The 19626-nt window shown below is 39.0% G+C and overlaps 1 protein-coding gene across 1 annotated transcript; it reads left to right on the top strand.

The window, feature by feature from the left end:
• The first annotated feature begins 426 nt into the window (after positions 1 to 426).
• On the top strand, positions 427 to 18914 carry LOC127803453 (zinc finger CCCH domain-containing protein 41). Its single transcript, XM_052339679.1, has 6 exons — positions 427 to 761; positions 5273 to 6143; positions 12914 to 14119; positions 14585 to 14935; positions 16272 to 16759; positions 18442 to 18914. Exons 2-5 carry the CDS (start codon positions 5394 to 5396, stop codon positions 16710 to 16712), a joined length of 2748 nt encoding a protein of 915 aa, XP_052195639.1. The 5' UTR covers positions 427 to 761; positions 5273 to 5393; the 3' UTR covers positions 16713 to 16759; positions 18442 to 18914.
• Positions 18915 to 19626: the final 712 nt, after the last annotated feature.

The following is a 19626-nucleotide window of genomic DNA, read 5'->3' as shown; positions in this document are numbered from 1 at the left end:
AAACATTGCTATCAATCTCTATTATTATTGCCTTTTAAAGTTAAAAAAATTGGAAAATGATTTTTGATAAAAATATTGCTTATTTGATTAAACCCTAAATTAAATAATATATAAGAACTTATTTTATATCAGACAAAAATACCAATTTCTTACAAAAATAATTGATAAAAAAAATTTATAGCTGCTCGTCAATGGATCATAGAAATTTACAAAATATGCTTTAAATTATGTAAAAAGATTCTAAAATCCGGCCCCAACATGGATTTGGTAACGTCCCCGAAGAATTGCCGGCGGTGGATGCTCCGGCGCTCTACTTCGTTGGAAACAGTGTGAGAGGGTATAACTGAAAATTAAGAAAAAAGGGAGGGAGATAGTTGTAATTAAAGCCCATTCGCCTCAATATATATCCCCATCCATCCCGACGATCCCCGTTTGTCTCCCCGCTGTAGTTTGTCTCCAAACCCAAGACTTCGCTTCGGGGGTCAAATGTATAATTTCGCGAAATTAAAATTGCAAATCATTTTAGTCGGAAATTAAAATCGCGACGTCGAGTTCGAGTGCTTTTCAGATTTTTGCAAATGTTGCGTCGTTGAATTGCCATAATTGGGCATAATTTTCCCCATCCATGCTTCGGTAAAACCCTTCCAGTTTTTTCTTCGTTCTGGAGAAAGGAACGTGTATTAGAGGGGGGAAGAGAGAGAGCAGAGCAGAGGAACGAACAGGCAGAAACTGAAGGTATAGAGGGGAATCTGTGTATCAAGGTTGGTTGGTTTCTTTCTATTCTTCTTCTCAATTTTTAAGATTGAAGTTGATTATTACTCTTATGGATGTTTCATATCTTCAATTCGATTTGGGTTTCTTGTTTGATCGATTTTGGGGTTGGTTTCCCCTAGGGTTTTGGCTTGGATCGTCGGGCTTGTTTTAGAGGAAAAATCAGTTTAACGCAGTCTTCATTCTAGAAACATAGTAGGTTTTCAATCTACTATTTCGTGTGAAATTTTCGTAAGTAGAGTCGATGTCGGAAAGCATGTAACTCCATAGAAGAAATTGCAAATTTGAACAGTTTCTTTTATTTTCTTCTATCTTCTTACCTCTTTTTCTTTTTTAATTTGGCCGAAAAGAGTTGGATTCTTGCCGTGAAACTATTGATGTAGTTAGGGATCTCCCTCTATATTACTCTGGTTTCAGTTACTGCTACTAGTTTATGATGTAGCACGTGGATTGTTGAATGCCTTGGGGGTTTAGGCAGATGGGTGACGTGTTTTCAGTTCTTTTTTCTGCACAAGCTGTGGTGATGCAGTGCAGAACTGTAAAGCTTGTTTCTAAGGCTGGTACCTCATTATCCTTCTGGAATGAGCTCCAGCCAACTGGCCCACACCTGCAAGTTGCAACTTAATCCTGCAGAATTAGCGTTGTGATGAATTAGACCTATCAGTTATGCTTGCCTAACTGAGTTGAAATATGTTGTATGTTTGCAATGTATGATGCTCCCTGTTTTGGGAAGGTCGGGGGAGGGTCATATTTATATGCAGCCCTTCTCTTGCTTTTCCGCAAAGGGACTGTTTCCACAACTCGAACTAATGACCTTCCAGTTACAAAGGAAAGGAGCAATCTATTGTTGTTACCAAGGGTTTCCCTCAAAGCGCTAACTAATTAATATCCTTCCTAGATTATCTTCTAACCAAAAATTACCTAATTACTTTTTTAATTATTAAGAATACAAAAAAAAAAAAAAAAAAAACCTAAAAAATTTAGAAGCAAATTGCTAAAACATTTTCAATTTCCTTTGTGATGCCAAGTTATAAGCAGCGAGCTAGAATAAATGTTGGATTCTTTTATTGATATTGGAAAAAAATGCCAGAAGTCTTAAGTTAATTTTAAGAGGTATTATTCATAATCCCTAGAATAGCCCAAAACAGCTAGTAAATCTTATTTTCCAAAGCCTATCCTTCTGTTCCTGTGTAGAAATTCCAATACTATTTGTTTTAATACCCTTTTCATCCATTCAGTCCAAAATACAGAGCATGCAACTTCATTCATACCTATAGCATTCAAGAAGTGTTCTTGTATGGAATTGTAATGAGCCACAGTTATGGTCCTTAATTGCATGACCTATCATCATCATCCTTTGATTCCTACCTTTAAATTTGTCACTTTGTATTTTGCATGATTCTGTAATGCACAGTTGTATGTTTGAGGACTGTACTTATTGCTTATGCGTAGTCTTGAAGAATAATTAGATTCATTATCTGCATGCCTAGTTAACTCTCTCTTCTTCTTAAAGATATCCTAATGGGATGAACTCACTTCCTATTTGGAGTCCCTGTAAGGTTGAATGTGCACTTGCTTTTCTTATTCCCTTCATCTGGGCCACATGCTGGTTTGCTCCTAAATTCTAAATCCATTCTGATTTTTTTTTTTTTTTGAATATCAGAACTAAGTACTTTCTTAACTCATGATTTCTAAGGTTCAAATTTACCCTTTTTCTTATCAATTTACCACAATTTTAAAATTTATCTAAAAAAATACTATAACTTTCAAACTATTTGTGAAAATACTACAAAATTTTCTAAATCAGCATCATGTTCCAATGTGGCAACTCGAACCAGATAGAACTTCCATAATAACTCGCTCCTTACAGGAGCGAGTTCTGTCTGGATCGAATTTCCACATTGGAACATGACGCTGATTTAGAAAATTTTGTAGTATAACTTGAAAAATTTGTAATATTTTCATAAATAGTTTAAATGTTGTATTATTTTTTAAATAAGTTTTAAAAGTATAGTATCTTTACCCAAAAAAAAAAAAAAATCCATGTTTATCATTTTCTCTTCTATTTTTAACAATCTTTATTTTTCAAACCTAGTTTAGCATGTATCCTTCATAATTGTGGCTGTTAATATCAGAACCAATTACTCAACTTAGTGGTATTGCATTCCTGTTCTCCTTTGATTCCTGAGCTTCCTGCCACACTTACCAGTTATCATAAAATGTGGTTGTAACTCCCATATCATATGATTTGTGTGTGTGTGTGAGAGAGAGAGAGAGAGCTAAAATCTAGACATATCTTAAAATAAAAGCCAAAATCTAAACAAATCTTACTCAAAATAGAAGCTGAAATCTAAAATCTAAAATCCAAAATTTAAATAAAACCTAAATCTTAATAATAGATATTAAAATTTAATACTTCAAATTTCTTATCATGTTTGCTAAAACATTTCAACACTTAAAGATTGTCACTTTGGGATTCCAGAAGTCTAGAACTTTTTGTCTAGTTAGATGTTTTGGCATTTGAAATAGTAGCCTTAAAGACTACATGAGTAGGCCATTTCTAGGCATAAAAGGGTGGTATGTGCCCTTATACTTGGTTTAGTTTTGATGCAGTTCACATGCCTTTACATTAATGGGATTTTTTAAGCAAAGATTTTTTGAGATAGATGATTGGCCTTCCCTAATGGTCTTGGGGAGTTATAAACCTTGTTATGATGGCTCTATGTCAACTCTCAAAACCGTAGGTTGGTTTGAGGATGGGTTAAGGTAGGCTGCAGTTATTGTGACCATATGATTGGTGGAGTGTGTCTTTACAAACTTAAAAGAGAACTTTCTAGGATCGGAGGAGTGTGAGTTTACAAACTTAAGAGAGAGCTTCCTCTACCACATTGGTACTTAAAAAGGAGCAGTGAAACTGAGGCTGTCGCTAGAACACTGCCCACCCTTCCTCATCCCTTTATTCTTGGCAAACTGATGAAACTGAATGTAGTGCTTTATGGCACAAGCATTGATTGCTGGCATTTGAGTTTTAAACTTTTTATGAGTGTAGGCTCTTTTAAAGTTTAAACAGTTTAGTCTTCAAGCATGAATCTTTTATATTTGTTGGTGCAATGTTTTTGCAAAAGCACAAGATATTTTAGTGCACCCTACACCATTATGCAATTGGGAAAGCTTCTGGCGCAAGTTTTCTTAATTATATCAAGTTCAGGAAGGGCTCTCCTATCCTAAACCTATTCCATTACCATGCCAAGCCACTGCCTTCATTCCACACTGGTTGATTCGTCAGTCACTGCAAAAAGTTAACACCTTAACTGCATTTTTGGAAACCTGGTTCTTCACAATTTAAGTTTCTGTTCTGAGACACCTGAGCTGGTGATACCACAAGTTATTTATTTCTCTGTGCAAAGTTGTTCTTTAATTAAGTGGAACAACAGACCTATTGAGGAAAGCACAACTGCATTGGGGGTGCATTAAATGGTTAATTTACTTGGAATACATGTAATTTCTGCTCTACATGATTATTCCAGCTTAACATATTTCATTAATAGATCCTGTTTTTAGGAATTCCACAAGGATTTGACTTTGTAGTGTTTGTAAGCCTGCTTATTTCATACATTCTATGGTTACATTTTGATTCTTTTGTATGGAAAATTATCTTTCTTCAGGGTAGCATTCTTTAGAACAAAGAAAATGGCTGTTGTTCATACAAGTGAAAACATTGTTGGATTTCAACATTTTATTAACTTCTTGCACAATCTAATCTGCTTGTAAATTTGGGTTATTACATATTTGAATTTTCTAAGGTTAAGTTATTTTATTGTGTGTCTTCCCCTGCCTTACATTTGAGGTGGTTTGCAGTGAGAGAGGACATCTCAGATGTGATTGGACCCGCCTACACTTTCAAAGATATGCATATGCTAAGTGGTCACTCCTAGCTTTACTTTCACCATCACAATCAGTTTTAATTTCTTGACTGAAGACTCTTTTCTAGAAATCCAATACTTATCTCGATGAAGTCTGAGTCAATAGTTAGTGGACCCAGTCTTTGTTTTTGTAGTGTCAGAATTTATTCCCTTACTACTAGGAGTTCATAAATCTTCTAAAGCTGGAAATCTTCAAAATGTTATTATGCCTCTTACTTGTTTATTTTGAAAGGTATGGTTAGCCATTGACTTACTGATTTACCATCTTTCCTACCCTACATTTTTCAAGGCACTGGGTGGACATATGTTGATGTTGCAGTTCACTTTTTGCTACTTTGTACTACATAACGTAGGGATATGCAAAATTGATTTGGCCTTTTAGATTTTCTTTAGAAATCCAGCATTTGTATATTTTCTTTGTGCACGTATAAAGGGTTATGTAAATAAGCAGGCACATGTACATAGGCATATTTTAGAAATCCAGCATTTCTTTTGTTTTTCTTTTGCTCCTGTTTTGAGAAGTTCAAAATATGTGAAATTTTGTTTTTTTCTAATGTTTTAATTTTTTCTCTTAATAGGTATGCTAGCATCTGCTGAATTGTTTAATCCAATAAAAGGCTTGATTACCCTCATCTACTCGAAGCCTGGAACTTCTGTTGTCATAAAACAGGTGAAATTAATTTTCTTCTGAAGGGCCTGATGGACCTAAAAGTAACATCTCTAAAGGAAGGGGGTCTCTCACCTGATTCTGTCAGTGATCCTGAAGAGAAAGAAATCAGTGATGATGATGATCGTAATCATAAGCATCGTAGGCGGGAGACCAGCTCTCAATCTACAGAAAGAGATGCACTGGAACAAGTTCTAGTAAGACCATACAGAAAGAGGAACAAACCTTTTGAAAATGGACATTTTTATAGGGAAAATAATTCTCAGTCAAGTGAAAGCTGGAAAAGTTACAATATGGCCCCTCTGGAGAAAGACCAATCTGGCAACTTTGACAAAAGGCGTCCTGGAATAGCAACATTTATGCGGACTTCCAACAGGTTTAATCAATCACTACCTGCTGAACTGGGTCCTGGTAGAGGTAGAGGAAAGGAATCTGCTTCCTGGAGCCAACGCGATAATAGGTTCGGCTCTGTTGATATTGCTTCTCAAATGATTCCACAGGGATCTGTGACTACTAGTCTGTTTCCAGGGAGAGGGGTTTCCAACTCACAGAGTGCATCTTGGAGTGCATTTGGATTGATTCCAGGACTACCAAATGGTGGTTTGGATACACTTCATCCCCTTGGTATGCAAGGTGCACTAAGGCCGTCACTCAGTCCTCCTCTAAATATGGGTGTTGCACGTCAAAGGTGTAGAGACTTTGAGGAACGGGGCTTTTGCCTGAGGGGGGACATGTGTCCAATGGAGCATGGTGTCAATCGGATTGTTGTTGAAGATGTTCAGGTATGTACTCTTTTGCGTGCACTTGTATGTTAATCTTCATGTGGGTAAAACACAGGGTATGGTATATCTATGCATCTTAGTTAAAAGTTGAAACCAATGACTTGTTAGATTCGAATAATTATCCATTCTGTAATTAGTGATTCTGTATTCTGTAATAATTCTTCTATGATTAATTTTATGGCAATTCCCAGAAAAACTAGAAACTTGCATTAAATTTTTTGAGCATCTTATGTTGTGCCATCTTGCAACAGAAATATTGTAGGTTCAAGTTCTGATCGGGGCATGCAGAACCATACGCCTGCAGGGCTTTATTGTCTGCTACACATGTAGCAGATAAAATAATTGTAACTTAAGTTGTTCTCACATAAGCAAACATGGTTGCGAATCCTATATATATGTATGCACATATATAATCAGTTGATTGGTTTCTGATTACAATTTAGTTTACCATGATCTTTAGTTGGACATATCGGCGGAGAAAGGCCAAAGAACTTGAGTGCAATTTTGTTCACCCCCCTTTAATGGAGGTAGCGTTAACCCCCCCCCCCCCCCCTCAATTTTGTGGGGCCCCCGTCTCTCTCCTTTCCTCTCTCCTCTTCCCTCTTCTTCTCTAGCAACCCTCTCACCACCTTCCTCTCTCCTCCCTCGCCTCTCGCCACCTCTCACGTGCCGAACGCCGCAAAGAGGGAGGATGCAGCAGCTAGGCGAGGCAGCTGCGGAGAGGGAGGATTCAACAGCGAGAGGGTCGGTGGTGGGAGGAAGGTGGCGAGAGCAAGGGAAGGGGAGAGAGAGGAGAGAGGGAAATGGGGTGGGTCTCTTGGGGAGAGAGACCCCCCCAACCTAGTCATTAAAGGGAGGTGAACAAAATCGCACTCAAAGAACTTGGTTGAAAACCATTAAACATGATATAAAATATAATAGCCTTGTAGAAGATATGGCCTTGGATATTGATGACTGGAGGTGTAGAATTTATATAGTTGACCCCACCTAATGGGGTTAAGGCATGTGATTGTTGTTATTGAGTTGGAGACATAGCCGGCAAAGGCTCAAGTAGGCACGAGGTGCAAGACACAAGCGTGAGCCTTTTGAATGCAAGGCCCACATTTAAAAAAACTGTGTAAAAATACTTAATACATCGTTAGATTCAATATATACCTATAAAGAGGTAGATGGAAACTTATAAATAACAAGTAAACAACACTATTTAACTAAATAATGGGTTGTTTTATTGTTTTCTCAAATTTCTTATAATTTTTTCTACTTATTACTGGTTAGATTTTAATAGGTCATTAAAAAAAAAAAATACATAGGAGCAAATCGTGTGAACCTTGCACCTCAGCAAGAGGCACACCTTAGCACCTAGGCATGCACCTCATAGAGCAAGGCACCCTCAGGTGGGCCTTGAGCCTAGGCACGCCTTTGACAACTATGGTTGGATAAATCCACTTTAGCAGAATTAGTCCTAGAATATTGCAGTGGATGAAGAACGCATAAAATGTGGGCTCTTTTTTCTCTAGAGGTGCCAACCTTTTTCTTTGTTTTTGTTAAATAAGATAAGTGAGGGGGTATTAGTGTATTTATCTTTAAGTAAATGTATGTATATATATGCTTATGTTGTACTCTTCAGAAATATACAAACAGTTCCTTTGTATACATCTATCATGGTATCAGAGCCCAAACCCTAACCGCTGCTGCCGTCAGCCAACGCCGCCGTCGTCAGCCGACGCCGTCACCGTCGGTCGCTTCGCTCGTCGTCGTCATCACCGCGGGTCTCTTCGTCGGCCGCTAGTCATTTAGCTATCGTAGCTCTTCTTCTCCAGATCGCGGCTCCTCTTCTCCAGATCCGATTCGGCCGCGCCCAAATCTTGCCTTCTCCGTCGCCGCGCCCGTGCCCGAGCTCGCCCTCACTGTCGCCGCCTCTGTCCCGGTCATCTCTCCGTCGCCTTCGCCGCGCCTGTCCAGATCCGGCCATCCTCAGGCGAACTCCGGTGACAGCTTCAGCTTTTGTGCTCAGATCTTGTATTGCTCCAGATCTGTTCTTTTTTCTCCTTGGTCGTGTAACCCAATCTGCTCCAGATCTGCCATTGCTCCAGATCTGTCTTCCCTCTCTTTGGTTGTGTAATCAAATCTATTCCAGATCTGTTGTTCTTTCTGCATCATGGATTCATCTCCAGCTCACTCTTCATCCACAAGCTGCTCCACCATGTCCACACCGGTGACCATTCCCCATTTTTCAGGCACACCGGTTATTACAACGGAGAAATTGAGCGGACATAATTATCCCGCTTGGTCATGTGCAGTTGAAATTTGGTTTCTTAGTCATGGCCTTGAGAATCATTTATCGAAGACTATTTCAACTGTTTCTGAGGGGGATCAACCTCTTTGGCGGAGAGTGGATGCTCAGTTATTGAGTTTATTGTGGCAGACCATTGAGCCGACCTTAATGCCGATATTTCGACCTCTTCGGGAGTGTAGTGCCCTATGGACTCGGGCTTGTGAGTTGTATACTAGTGACATCACTCGTATTTATGATGTGATTGGTGCTTTATTCAATTTACGACAGACTGATTTGGATATGACCACATATTTGGGTAAGCTTCAAGCTTCTATTATCGACTTTAACGAGTTGATGCCCTTTGATACCGATATCAAGAAACAACAGCAACAACACGATCAAATGTTTACTATCCTCTGTCTTCATGGAATTTAACCAGAGCTTGACTCAGTTAAGATATAGATCCTCGGCAGTGCCTCTCTTCCTCCTCTGACAGAGGTATTTGCCAGACTACTTAGAGCCTCCTCTATTACTATTGATCGTGGCATGTCCGTTCTTGGAGATCACTCCGCCCTAGTTACGACCCCGACTGGTCGTGGTGGTCGTCGGGGTGGTGGTCGTCCACGGCCCCAGTGCTCCTATTGTAATCGCCTTGGTCACACTAGAAAGACTTGTTATCGCCTACATGGACGTCCACCTCATGCAGTCAGTACTGCTAACATGGTTGTGGGCGTTTTAGAGGGTCAGGCATCTATCACACCCAGTGATTCCTCACCAGTGATTATCTCTGGGGGGAGTATGCTCAGTTTCTTCAGTTCCGGGTAGCACAACAGACTACTTCACCTGTCACATCCTTTGCTGACACTGGTAACCCTACTGCCTACTTTACTAAGTCTTCATCTTCTCTTGGCCCATGGATCTTCGACTCCGGTGCCACCAATCACATGTCTGGTAATCGTTCTCTCCTATCTCATGTTCAAACTTCGCAATCTCTACCTCCTGTTACATTGGCTGATGGCTCTCAAGCCTCAGTCACGGGTATTGGTACCGCATTACCTCTTCCTACTTTACCATTATCATCCGTCTTACATTTACCACAATGTACCTTTAATTTGCTCTCTGTCAGTCAACTCACTCGCAGTCTTAATTGCTCTATAACTTTTTCGTCTGATTCTGTTCTTGTGCAGGATCGGGGGACTGGACGGACGATTGACATGGGGCTTGAGTCTCACAGTCTCTACTATCTGTCTCTCTCTGCTTCTTCAGTGGTGTGCATGACAACAACTTCCCCACTACAAGTCCATTGTCGGTTGAGGCACCCATCTCTTCCCAATCTCAAGAAGATGGTCCTAGTCTCTCTAGTATTTCTTCCTTAGAGTGCGAGTCTTGTCAATTTGGGAAACATATTCGTAGTTCTTTCCCAAGTAGAGTTACTAAACGTGCTAGTTCTCCTTTTTCAGTAGTCCATTCAGATATATGGGGTCCCAGTCGTATTAGTTCACAAGACGATTTTCGTTATTTTGTAACATTTATTGATGATTTCTCTCGGACTACATGATTATATTTAATGAAAACGTGTTCAGAGTTATTTTCAATCTTCACTACATTTTGTGCTGAAATTAGAATACAGTTCAATTTGCCTATCTGTGTTCTTCGTAGTGATAATGTTCTTGAATATTTGTCTCTCCCATTTAGATCTTATATGGCATCCAATGGAATTCTTCACCAGACTTCATGTCCTAGAACTCCACAACAAAATGGGGTAGCTGAACGCAAGTATCGTCATTTAATTAAGACAGCCCGCACGCTTCTTCTTCATATGCATGTTCCACTTCAATACTGAAGTGATGCTGTCTTAACTGCATGTTACTTAATTAACCGCATGCCATCTTCTGTCCTTAATGACCAGATTCCTCATTCCATTCTTTTTCCTCGGGTTGACTTATATTCTCTTCCCCCTCGTATCTTTGGGAGCACGTGCTTTGTTCACCATCTTGGCCCAGGTCGTGATAAGTTGTCTGCTCGTTCCGTCAAATGTGTTTTTCTGGGTTATTCTCGCCTTCAAAAGGGGTATCATTGCTACTCTCCTCAATTAACTCGATATTTTGTTTCAGCGGATGTTATCTTCTTTGAGTCATCTCCTTATTTCCCTTCTTCATCTGCGATCTCCAATTCTGTGTCTGTTGGGTTACCTTTGCCTGTTCCTTCTCTTAACCTCACATCACCTCCATCTCCAACGTCTTCACCATCCTTTGCCTCTCGCCTTGATCGCTCTAATCTTCAGGTCTATCAACGGCGTCCACATCTCGTGGCCCAACCAGCACCGACTGTTGTCGTTAGTCCGTGGGAGCTGTCTCCTGACTCATCTCCGGTGCCAATTCGTTCTTCCTCCTCTGGTCCGTCGCCTTTGACTTTGATCTTAACTTGCCTATTGCTCTTGGTAAAGGTACTCGCCATCCTATCTCCCATTTTGTTAGCTATGATTATTTGTCCCCTGGATATTCTGCTTTTGTTTCTTTTTTATCTTCTGTTTCACCTCCTAAATCTGTTCCCGAAGCTCTTTCCCATCCAGGGTGGCGGGCTGCTATGGTCGAAGAAATGTCTGCTTTACATTCCACTGGGATTTGGGACTTAGTACCTCTTCCCAAGGGTAAGTCTATTTTTGGTTGTCACTGGGTTTACACTGTTAAAGTTGGCCATGATGGCCAAATTGATCATCTTAAGGCTCGCCTTGTTGTTAGAGGATACACTCAGGTTTTTGGTCTTGATTATGGCGATACATTCTCTCATGTTGCTAAGATCTCCTCTGTTCGCCTTTTCTTATCCCTTGTTGCTATGTTTCACTGGCCTCTTCATCAATTGGACATAAAAAATGCCTTTCTCCATGGCGATTTACAAGAGGAGGTGTATATGAAGCAACCTCCTGGCTTTGTTGCTCAGGGGGAGTCTGGACTGGTGTGCCACCTTCGAAAATCTTTATATGGTTTAAAACAGTCTCTTCGAGTTTGGTTTGGTCGATTTAGTTCAGCTGTTCTTAAGTTTGGGTTAACTCGGAGTGAAGCTAATCATTCTGTTTTTCATCGTTCTCAGTCTGGTCACCACATTCTTCTAGTGGTGTATGTTGATGATATAGTACTTACAGGGGATGATGATGTTGGTATCACTGAATTGAAGGCACATCTTCACCAACAGTTTCAGACGAAGGATCTGGATCCTTTGAGATATTTTTTGGCTATTGAGGTAGCTTGGTCAAAGCAAGGCATCTATATTTCTCAAAGGAAGTATGCCTTGGATATGCTAGAAGAGACAGGATTGCTTGGATGTAAACCTACAGATACCCCTATGGATCCAAATATCAAGCTGTTACTGAGACAGGGGGAGCCTCTTTCTGATCATGGGCGCTATCATCGATTAGTTGGGAAACTTAATTACCTCACAGTCACTCGTCCTGATATTTCATTTGTTGTAAGTATGGTAAGTTAGTTATTAGATTCACCTTGTGACAGTCGCTGGGTATATTGTATCAAAATCATGGGCACAGTCAGATTGTGGGATATACGGATGCTGATTGGGCAGGATCACCTAGTGACAGGAGATTCACATCTGGATACTGTGTTTTTGTGAGTGGAAACCTAGTCTCTTGGAAAAGTAAGAAGCAAACTGTTTACTAGATCCAGTGCAGAGGCTGAATACAGGGCAATGGCCATAACAACATGTGAGCTAGTGTGGTTGAAACAATTAATTGAGGAGTTAGGAGTTATGCAGGTTAAGCCTATGCAATTGGTTTGTGACAACCAGGCTGCAATGCATATTGCTTCTAACCCTGTGTTTCATGAGAGAACCAAACATATTGAAATTGATTGCCATTTTGTTAGAGAAAATGTGCTCTCTGGGGATGTAGTTACAACATATGTGAGTTTCAATGATCAACTGGCTGATTTACTCACCAAGTCGCTTAGAGGGTCTCATGTGAATTAAATTTGTACCAAGCTGGGCATGCTCAATATATATGCTCTAGGTTGAGGGGGAGTGTTAAATAAGATAAGTGAGGGGGTATTAGTGTATTTATCTTTAAGTAAATGTATGTGTATATATGCTTATGTTGTACTCTTGAGAAATATACAAACAGTTCCTTTGTATACATCTATCAGTTTTCATTATCACTTGAGCCATCACATGGGTTATGGGTTTCTGCCACGTGATCTCCAGAATTGGTTGTTCACAACTTATTGCCCATGCACTTGGATGATCATGGATCATGGATGAAATTGTTTGCAAGAATTTCTTTTATAATTACTGTATTTTTGTCATTTTAAGTCATATTACTACTTGTTACATGGGTTTACACTGGTCACATGTCTGGTGTATTATGGTAACATTTGGTGGTTTTTTTTTTTTTTTTTTTTTCAAATCTAATTTCTAGTCTCTTGAAGTATTAGTTTGTGGCCTGGTCATGTATTGAAACTGCTTTAACATAGTATTTGTGAACTTACAGAGCCTTTCGCAGTTTAATCTCCCTGTTTCACTTCCAAGTGCACACCTGATTGGAACACCATCTGCTTTACCATCTGGTAGCGCACCTTCAAGCACATTGATAAATAGCAAGAATGTACATATTAAAACTAGCAAGCCTGGGATTGCTGACGATGAATTGAGCATGAATGGTGCTTTCATTGGTTCAGCTTGTACAGATGGAGCTGATTTTTATGATCCTGATCAGCCTTTGTGGACTGATGATCGTCCAGAAACTTCAAGATCTCTACTAGGAATAAATCCATCAAAGCTTAGTGAAACTGATTGTTTGTTGGATTCATATTCTGCTGATAATGAAAGACAAGTGAGGAGCAATGCAACTGCAGTGGGATCTCAAGGTACAAGTTCTTCTGTGTGGGGAAGAATTGGTGCACAAAATAAATCAGAGATGAAAAAGAAAATTGATTCTACAACTATAAGTTCTTCAAATTACATTGAAAATGAAGCAAAGGGAGATCAGGAGTCATTAGCCAAGCTTCAGGTTGGTACTCGTCAAGGAAGGCAGATCTCAATGGAAGACAATGGGTTGCAAGCTATTGATTCATCTCTGAAAACACAAGGTGACACCGGACATAATATCCGGAAACCTTCTCAAAAGGCACTTCGTACTCTATTTGTCAATGGCATTCCTCAGAAAGACAACAGAAGGGAGAATCTACTTTTACACTTCAGAAAATTTGGAGAGGTTATTGACATTTATATCCCATTAAATAGTGAACGAGCTTTTGTTCAGTTCTCTAAGAGAGAAGAGGCTGAGGCTGCTCTTAAGGCACCTGATGCTGTAATGGGTAACAGGTTTATCAAGCTGTGGTGGGCTAATCGTGACAATGTTCCTGATTCTGTAATTAGTAGTGGTAATAGAGCACTGGTAACTCCTGGTGGGGTGGCAGCTGTTTCAGTTCCGTCCCGACCATCTATTGCTCAGAGAGTGAAAGATAATTTTCAATCTGGAACTCCAAAAATTAGTGTCCCCAATGCCTCTGCTGGTCTTCTGGCTGCTTTTGATCACCCTAAGCCTGTGGCAACCAACAGTCCCAAGGCCCTACCTCCTTCGCAAAAGAAGCTGGAGAATCTAGAGGTTTTGAAGGAGGAACTTCGTAAGAAGCAGGAATTGCTTGATCAGAAGCGTAATGACTTCCGGCGCCAATTGGATAAGCTTGAGAAACAGGTAATAATCGCCTTTTTCTGACTTACCATTTTGTTTTGTTTTTTTGTTATTATATTTATAAATTTATCTTCTCTTACTTTGAGGTGATTTCCTCATTTATAACTTCCCCACTACCAGATGTTGCATTTCTCTGTGCTATATTATATAATCTTGGGAAGTTTTCTTTTTCTGCTTGTTATCTTCCAAGTGGTTGCTAGAATCAGGAACCTACATAGGACCTATGGAGGGGTCTTCTGGATCACAGTGATTTTTTATAATATGGATTATAGAATTGTGTGATCCTATGATCCTGATTATGATTTTAATAACCATTTTTCTTGCACTTTTAAGTTCTTGGAAGATTATGCAAATTATAGATGTTAAATAACGTAAAAGAATAAAAAGAAATACTAATATTATTATTACTATTATTTTGCTAATAGTACTAATATTAATTTTAGCATACTCGTATTTTCACTTATGCAGGCTACAGGCATCAAGACTGAAGTAGCATCTGAACAGGCTGCTAAGAGACAAAAAGCTGAAACATTGGATGACATTACAAAAGCTGCAATGCCAGCGTCCAATGATTCTGACACAGTCATAGGATCACAACAGGCAGAAGTGGTTGAGAAGAATATTAAAACAGTGGGGAATGTCATGCAACAGAGTTCCAAAGCAAGTACAGCTACAGCACAGCATGAATCTTCAAGCTTGAAGCAATCATTTCGTCCTTTGGCACCTGCAGGGGCATCCATTTTCATGAACAGATTCAAATTGGACAACCGTCCCACCACCTTTAAAATTAGTCCACCTTTACCAGCAGGCCTTGCAAATGTGAGTCTTTCTATTCCTTTAGATCTATATGGTTATCTGTATATATGTACACCTCTTAATTTATTTCCCTGACCCCTGTTCCCCAGTAAAAAAAAAAAAAAACGTGCAGCTGTATGTATATGTGTGCGTATATATGTTGAGTGTTAATGTCATAATTTACTTACTTCTGATTGTATATATGTTCAAGATATGCATTTTCTTAATTCTTTGTGGCATTTTATTGATATGTAGGTGCTCCCAAACTGGGTAAAAGAGGGTTGAGATATGTAGCTAACAACCAGTGCAAACATTTTCACATGGATTGTAAAATGGCTAATTGAGTTGAGTTGAATTATAGATGCATTTTCTTCTGTCCCTAGATAAGAAGGGTTACCTGTGTCATACCTTTTTTAACATCATACATGTAGAGGACTGAGGGATGGAGGATTCCCTATCCATGCCATAGCAGCTGTTTCAGTTCCATCCCTAACCGTTCAGAAGTAGTTGAGGCCATGGCAACCATAGATACCATGTGAAACAGCATCAGTACATTATGTAAGAGTAAGAATGCAGAAATGAAGCAAAATAGTTGACTTGAATTTTAAATGGTTGACTTTAAAAGATGTCAATTATCTATATCTCTTTTGCATTACTTCAATCACCTAGGAAATTGATTGCTTAATCCAGACAGAAACCAAGAAGCAGAATAGAGAACTTGAATTTTAAGTGGCTGAGCATACAGAACCATGAGCTATTTAATGACTCTTCTGCATTAGTTCAAGCCCTGGAGGAATTAAAGTGCTTAATCAAAGACGATTTGCCTATGCTTTTAAAAAATTTTAACATCATGATAAATTAAACGACATGCATAGCATAGTCCATAGATATGAGGATTACCCATTCAATTTGGCACTTGCAGTTTCCTCAACTCTGAATGCTTAGGTGAAAAACATGTTTAGTCTCTAACCCCAACTTGTTCATTTGCAGTGGAGATACAGTTAGGCACTTAGTATCATTTTTAGTTTTAAAGTATTTAATTGATTACTCATGATATGTGAACTCTTTGTTTTCTAGCCCATTGGTATGAGGTATCCTACATATAATTTGCCTTTCTTTTTATTTGTGTAACTATGACAAGAATTGCCACTCATTATAATTCATATCCCATTGGTGGCATTGATGCCATTGCCATTACTTGGGAGTTATTTATCTTTGAACTTAATTTCCTTCTTCTGGCCGTTGGCTTCCCCTGACATCATAGACAAAGAAAGAAAACAAATAGAACATTCCTGGTTTTGTCTCTGCATGTCTCTCTGTTATTCTGGTGATGATAAAACTAACTTTTTAAGTTGCCTAGGTTGCTACTCTAGAGGAACACTTCTCAGCATATGGTGAACTCTCTGCTGTAGAGCTAGAAAATGTGGAGTCTAATGATGCAATGATATCAGAGAATTGCTCAGCTCGAATATCTTTCACAACTCGTCGTGCAGCTGAGTGGGCATTTGTGAGTGGCAAATGCTGGCAAGGCCAAAATTTGCATTTTATGTGGGTGGTGTCTAATAATCCCAGCAATGACAATGGCACAAGAGAAAACCCTCCACCTCCTTCCAAGGGCATTTCAGATGCCAAGCTTGAGGCTGTGGGGCAAGTTGCACCTGTTGATTCTCAGAAAGTAGCTGTCGCAAGAGATGGAGAATCTGAAAATTTGGAAAGAAAAGAGAGTAGTCAGGGCAGTATAGACCAGGATGAAGATCTGCAGCCCAGTTCATCTGCTGTGCCATGTGAGAAAGTCACCTGAAGGGAATGTTTGTTGAGTACAACCTAATTGTCAGAATGTACAGAGAGGTAATTGGCAGTTATATTTAAATATATTTCAGGTGTATTTAGTTATTTTCTTTTCTCATGCTTACCAATTTTTCTTATCTCGTGTTTGTGGTATGTAATGACAACTTTTTTGTTTTCATCTGCCAACTCTGGATAAGGACTCTGGATAAGGTTACTCAGTTGTGGACTTGCATCTTTCAATGTTAGGAATGTCTAGAACTAAGGATTAAAGATGAAAAGTACCATCAAATAAATTGACATGTTACATGAGAGAATTTCTCCTCACTTTTGGAAGTCCAATTAAAACGGTATTGTGGAAAAAATGTTGGCATTAACTGAAATGTTAAATTACAGTATCTGTCTCCTCACTTTCTTACCACAGGTCCGTTTAGTATGGTTTTGTAGCAAACGTGTTATGATTTTTGTTTCAAGCTTGGTTATATTTATAGGCATAGCCACTTGCCTACTGTTATCCCCCCATTCTGTTGTCTTGGGGTTTTTCATCAAAGCCCTGAGAGGTGATAAAAATTTGGTGCTGCCATACCTATTCTGATGCTAAGGGGTTTTGGAGGCTCTAAATCCATGATGACTGACAAAAAAATGCAACTGGGGCCAAAAAACAAGGTTTCCCTTTTCCAGTTTTCCTGAACTAATGGTAAACTGGTTTAAACTAAGTGCTTAATTTGTAGACTTGTTCTCTTAACCTATTTCTTGAAATTGTCTTTATGAGTTCAGGTATTGCTGTTGCCTTCAATAGAATAAATTGACCTTAAAGTCTGATGCATCAAATAGGGGTTGCTTTCAGGGAATTTGTGCTAGAATTTAAGTATTTGGCATTTTAGCATTCACACTTGTGCTTGAAATAGACACATTAACGAAATGAATAAGATATTGCGCAATAGTTTCTTGTCTGATATGTTTTTGCAGGTTAAAAAAGATGGGATTGGCTAGTCAATGGTTATTAAGCCCAAAAAAAAAAAAAAAAGACTAGTCAATGGTTAGATTAGTAATGTGGCTAACCATTAAGAGTAAGAGTAGCCGCAAGGGTGCAGGTCAGAACTATTAGTTTTCACCATGAGCAACCACCATTTACCTTTTGCCTTTTCTTTTGACCTGTGTTGCATACTTTTCAGTTTGCATTGATAGTATCACTCAGTCCCTGCACTTGAGAAATCAAGATGATTTAAGTCTCATATGCCGTTTCCTTAAGTTTTGGTTCATCATTTTGAGGCCATAGTCTGGGCAAAGGAAGATGAATTGTACTTCATCTTTAGGCATAAACTACTAGGACAGTGAGGAAGAATTGTACATCTGTGGCTTAAATGTATCATTTCTGAAGGGAAGCACATGACAAAATCTAGAGATCGATTGTGTGCAATCCATCACCCATCTGAAACATTAGCTGCAAGGGAAGCAGCATCCTTTTGATAACATCTTCCAACTTTCCAGCATCGCTCCCACATCACAAGATTGAAATCAACCGTGGTTTATACCTCTATTTGTGAGATCAACATCATCTTTAATTAGAACTCTATTTATAGATTCCTCCCTCTTTATCTGTTTGGACTACAAGGCTTTGGTGTTGATATATTTGTCTTGACCAACAAAATCAGACAAAAGTTTATTCTATATATAATGATAGATCATATATGGAAGAGAGAATATGTAATGGCTCCTAATTGGAACTGACTTGAAAATTTCAGGTGGTTATGGCACTTTCAGAAATGAAGACGCATCCGACAGTATTCTCTACCTATCATAGTCCCTTCGGGCTTGATGATTGAGATAGTACAGCCGAACACATCTCATTTCCGAGTATCTTGAAGGATAATGACAAAACAATTTTGTTCAACCCATAGGTTTGGGTTTATTATATGATTTTCCGCACCCTCTAGAAATTCCTGTTTTTCCTCCTTGTTTTGTTTTTGTTTTTGTTTTCAACTGTAGAAACAACAGTTCTCACCTGCTGTGGCATAGTGTTAGGGAATCATCAAGTTATCAGAACGTACCAAGGTTTGTTCCTTCTAGATAACTTTCTTCTTAGGGTGTTAATCTGCATATTATTCAGAGATTCTTTTATTAAGAACCACCATCAAAATTTAAGGACTATTTGTTCTCGAGGGTGGCGTTATCTTTTGTGGGATGATGGCTAATTTAAAGATGTTTGGATACTAAAGGGCCGATTGGTGAAAGAGTAATGTTAAATCAAGGAATAGAAACTCTGGGGACCTCCTGTTTGGGTCACCACTCTCTGAGGCTGGTTGGGCTAGGCCCAGGCCAGATGGTGGACCGTGTGCAATGAGGGCGGGCTGGGCCTCATTATATCTAAATTTTCTTATATATTAATATAAATTTTAAAATTTTGTATTGTTCATGGGCCGGTAGGCCGTGGACAGGCCATTCTCTGTAGTAAAAAGCCTGACTCCAGTGGGCCTGCGACATCCAGGATTGGGCCCATATATAACATTAGCAGGCCAGGTTCTGTCCTGATTGGCCCAGGTTGTGCCCAGAAATAGGGCAAGATTGGCCCAGCATGCCAGTAAATTTTTGTTCTGCGATAGATTTCCTTCTAGTAAAAGTTCAAAGCGTGGATTTGAAGCACGCTCAGGAACATAAAAGAAGTAACCCGATAATGCATTAAGTAGTCTGTTTAAGTAAAGAACAATTATTGAGAGCTAAGGAAAAAAAAAATTTACTTCTTGTTTCACTCGGGTGTTCTTGACAAAAATTAGGAATTAGTTATTACATACAACATGAAAAAAAAAAAAGACAATTTATTTACACTTGTAACATTCTTGTTTTAATATGTTGTATTCAATACACAAATAAATAACCACTCTAAAACTTGCAATTCCATGTTAACATTTAAATTTTTCACTGTTTCGAAT

This window comes from Diospyros lotus, chromosome 6, assembly GCF_014633365.1.
Source record: "Diospyros lotus cultivar Yz01 chromosome 6, ASM1463336v1, whole genome shotgun sequence".
In the NCBI taxonomy this organism is placed as follows: domain Eukaryota; kingdom Viridiplantae; phylum Streptophyta; class Magnoliopsida; order Ericales; family Ebenaceae; genus Diospyros; species Diospyros lotus.
This window is presented reverse-complemented; position numbering and strand designations above follow the sequence as displayed.

Bases quoted from the DNA above. Each gene is read 5' to 3' on its own strand.
- LOC127803453 (XM_052339679.1), top strand. From the start codon at position 5,394: ATGGACCTAAAAGTAACATCTCTAAAGGAAGGGGGTCTCTCACCTGAT. The intron at 14,120-14,584 runs GTAATAATCGCC...TCACTTATGCAG, and splicing joins TGGATAAGCTTGAGAAACAG to GCTACAGGCATCAAGACTGA. The intron at 14,936-16,271 runs GTGAGTCTTTCT...TAAGTTGCCTAG, and splicing joins TACCAGCAGGCCTTGCAAAT to GTTGCTACTCTAGAGGAACA.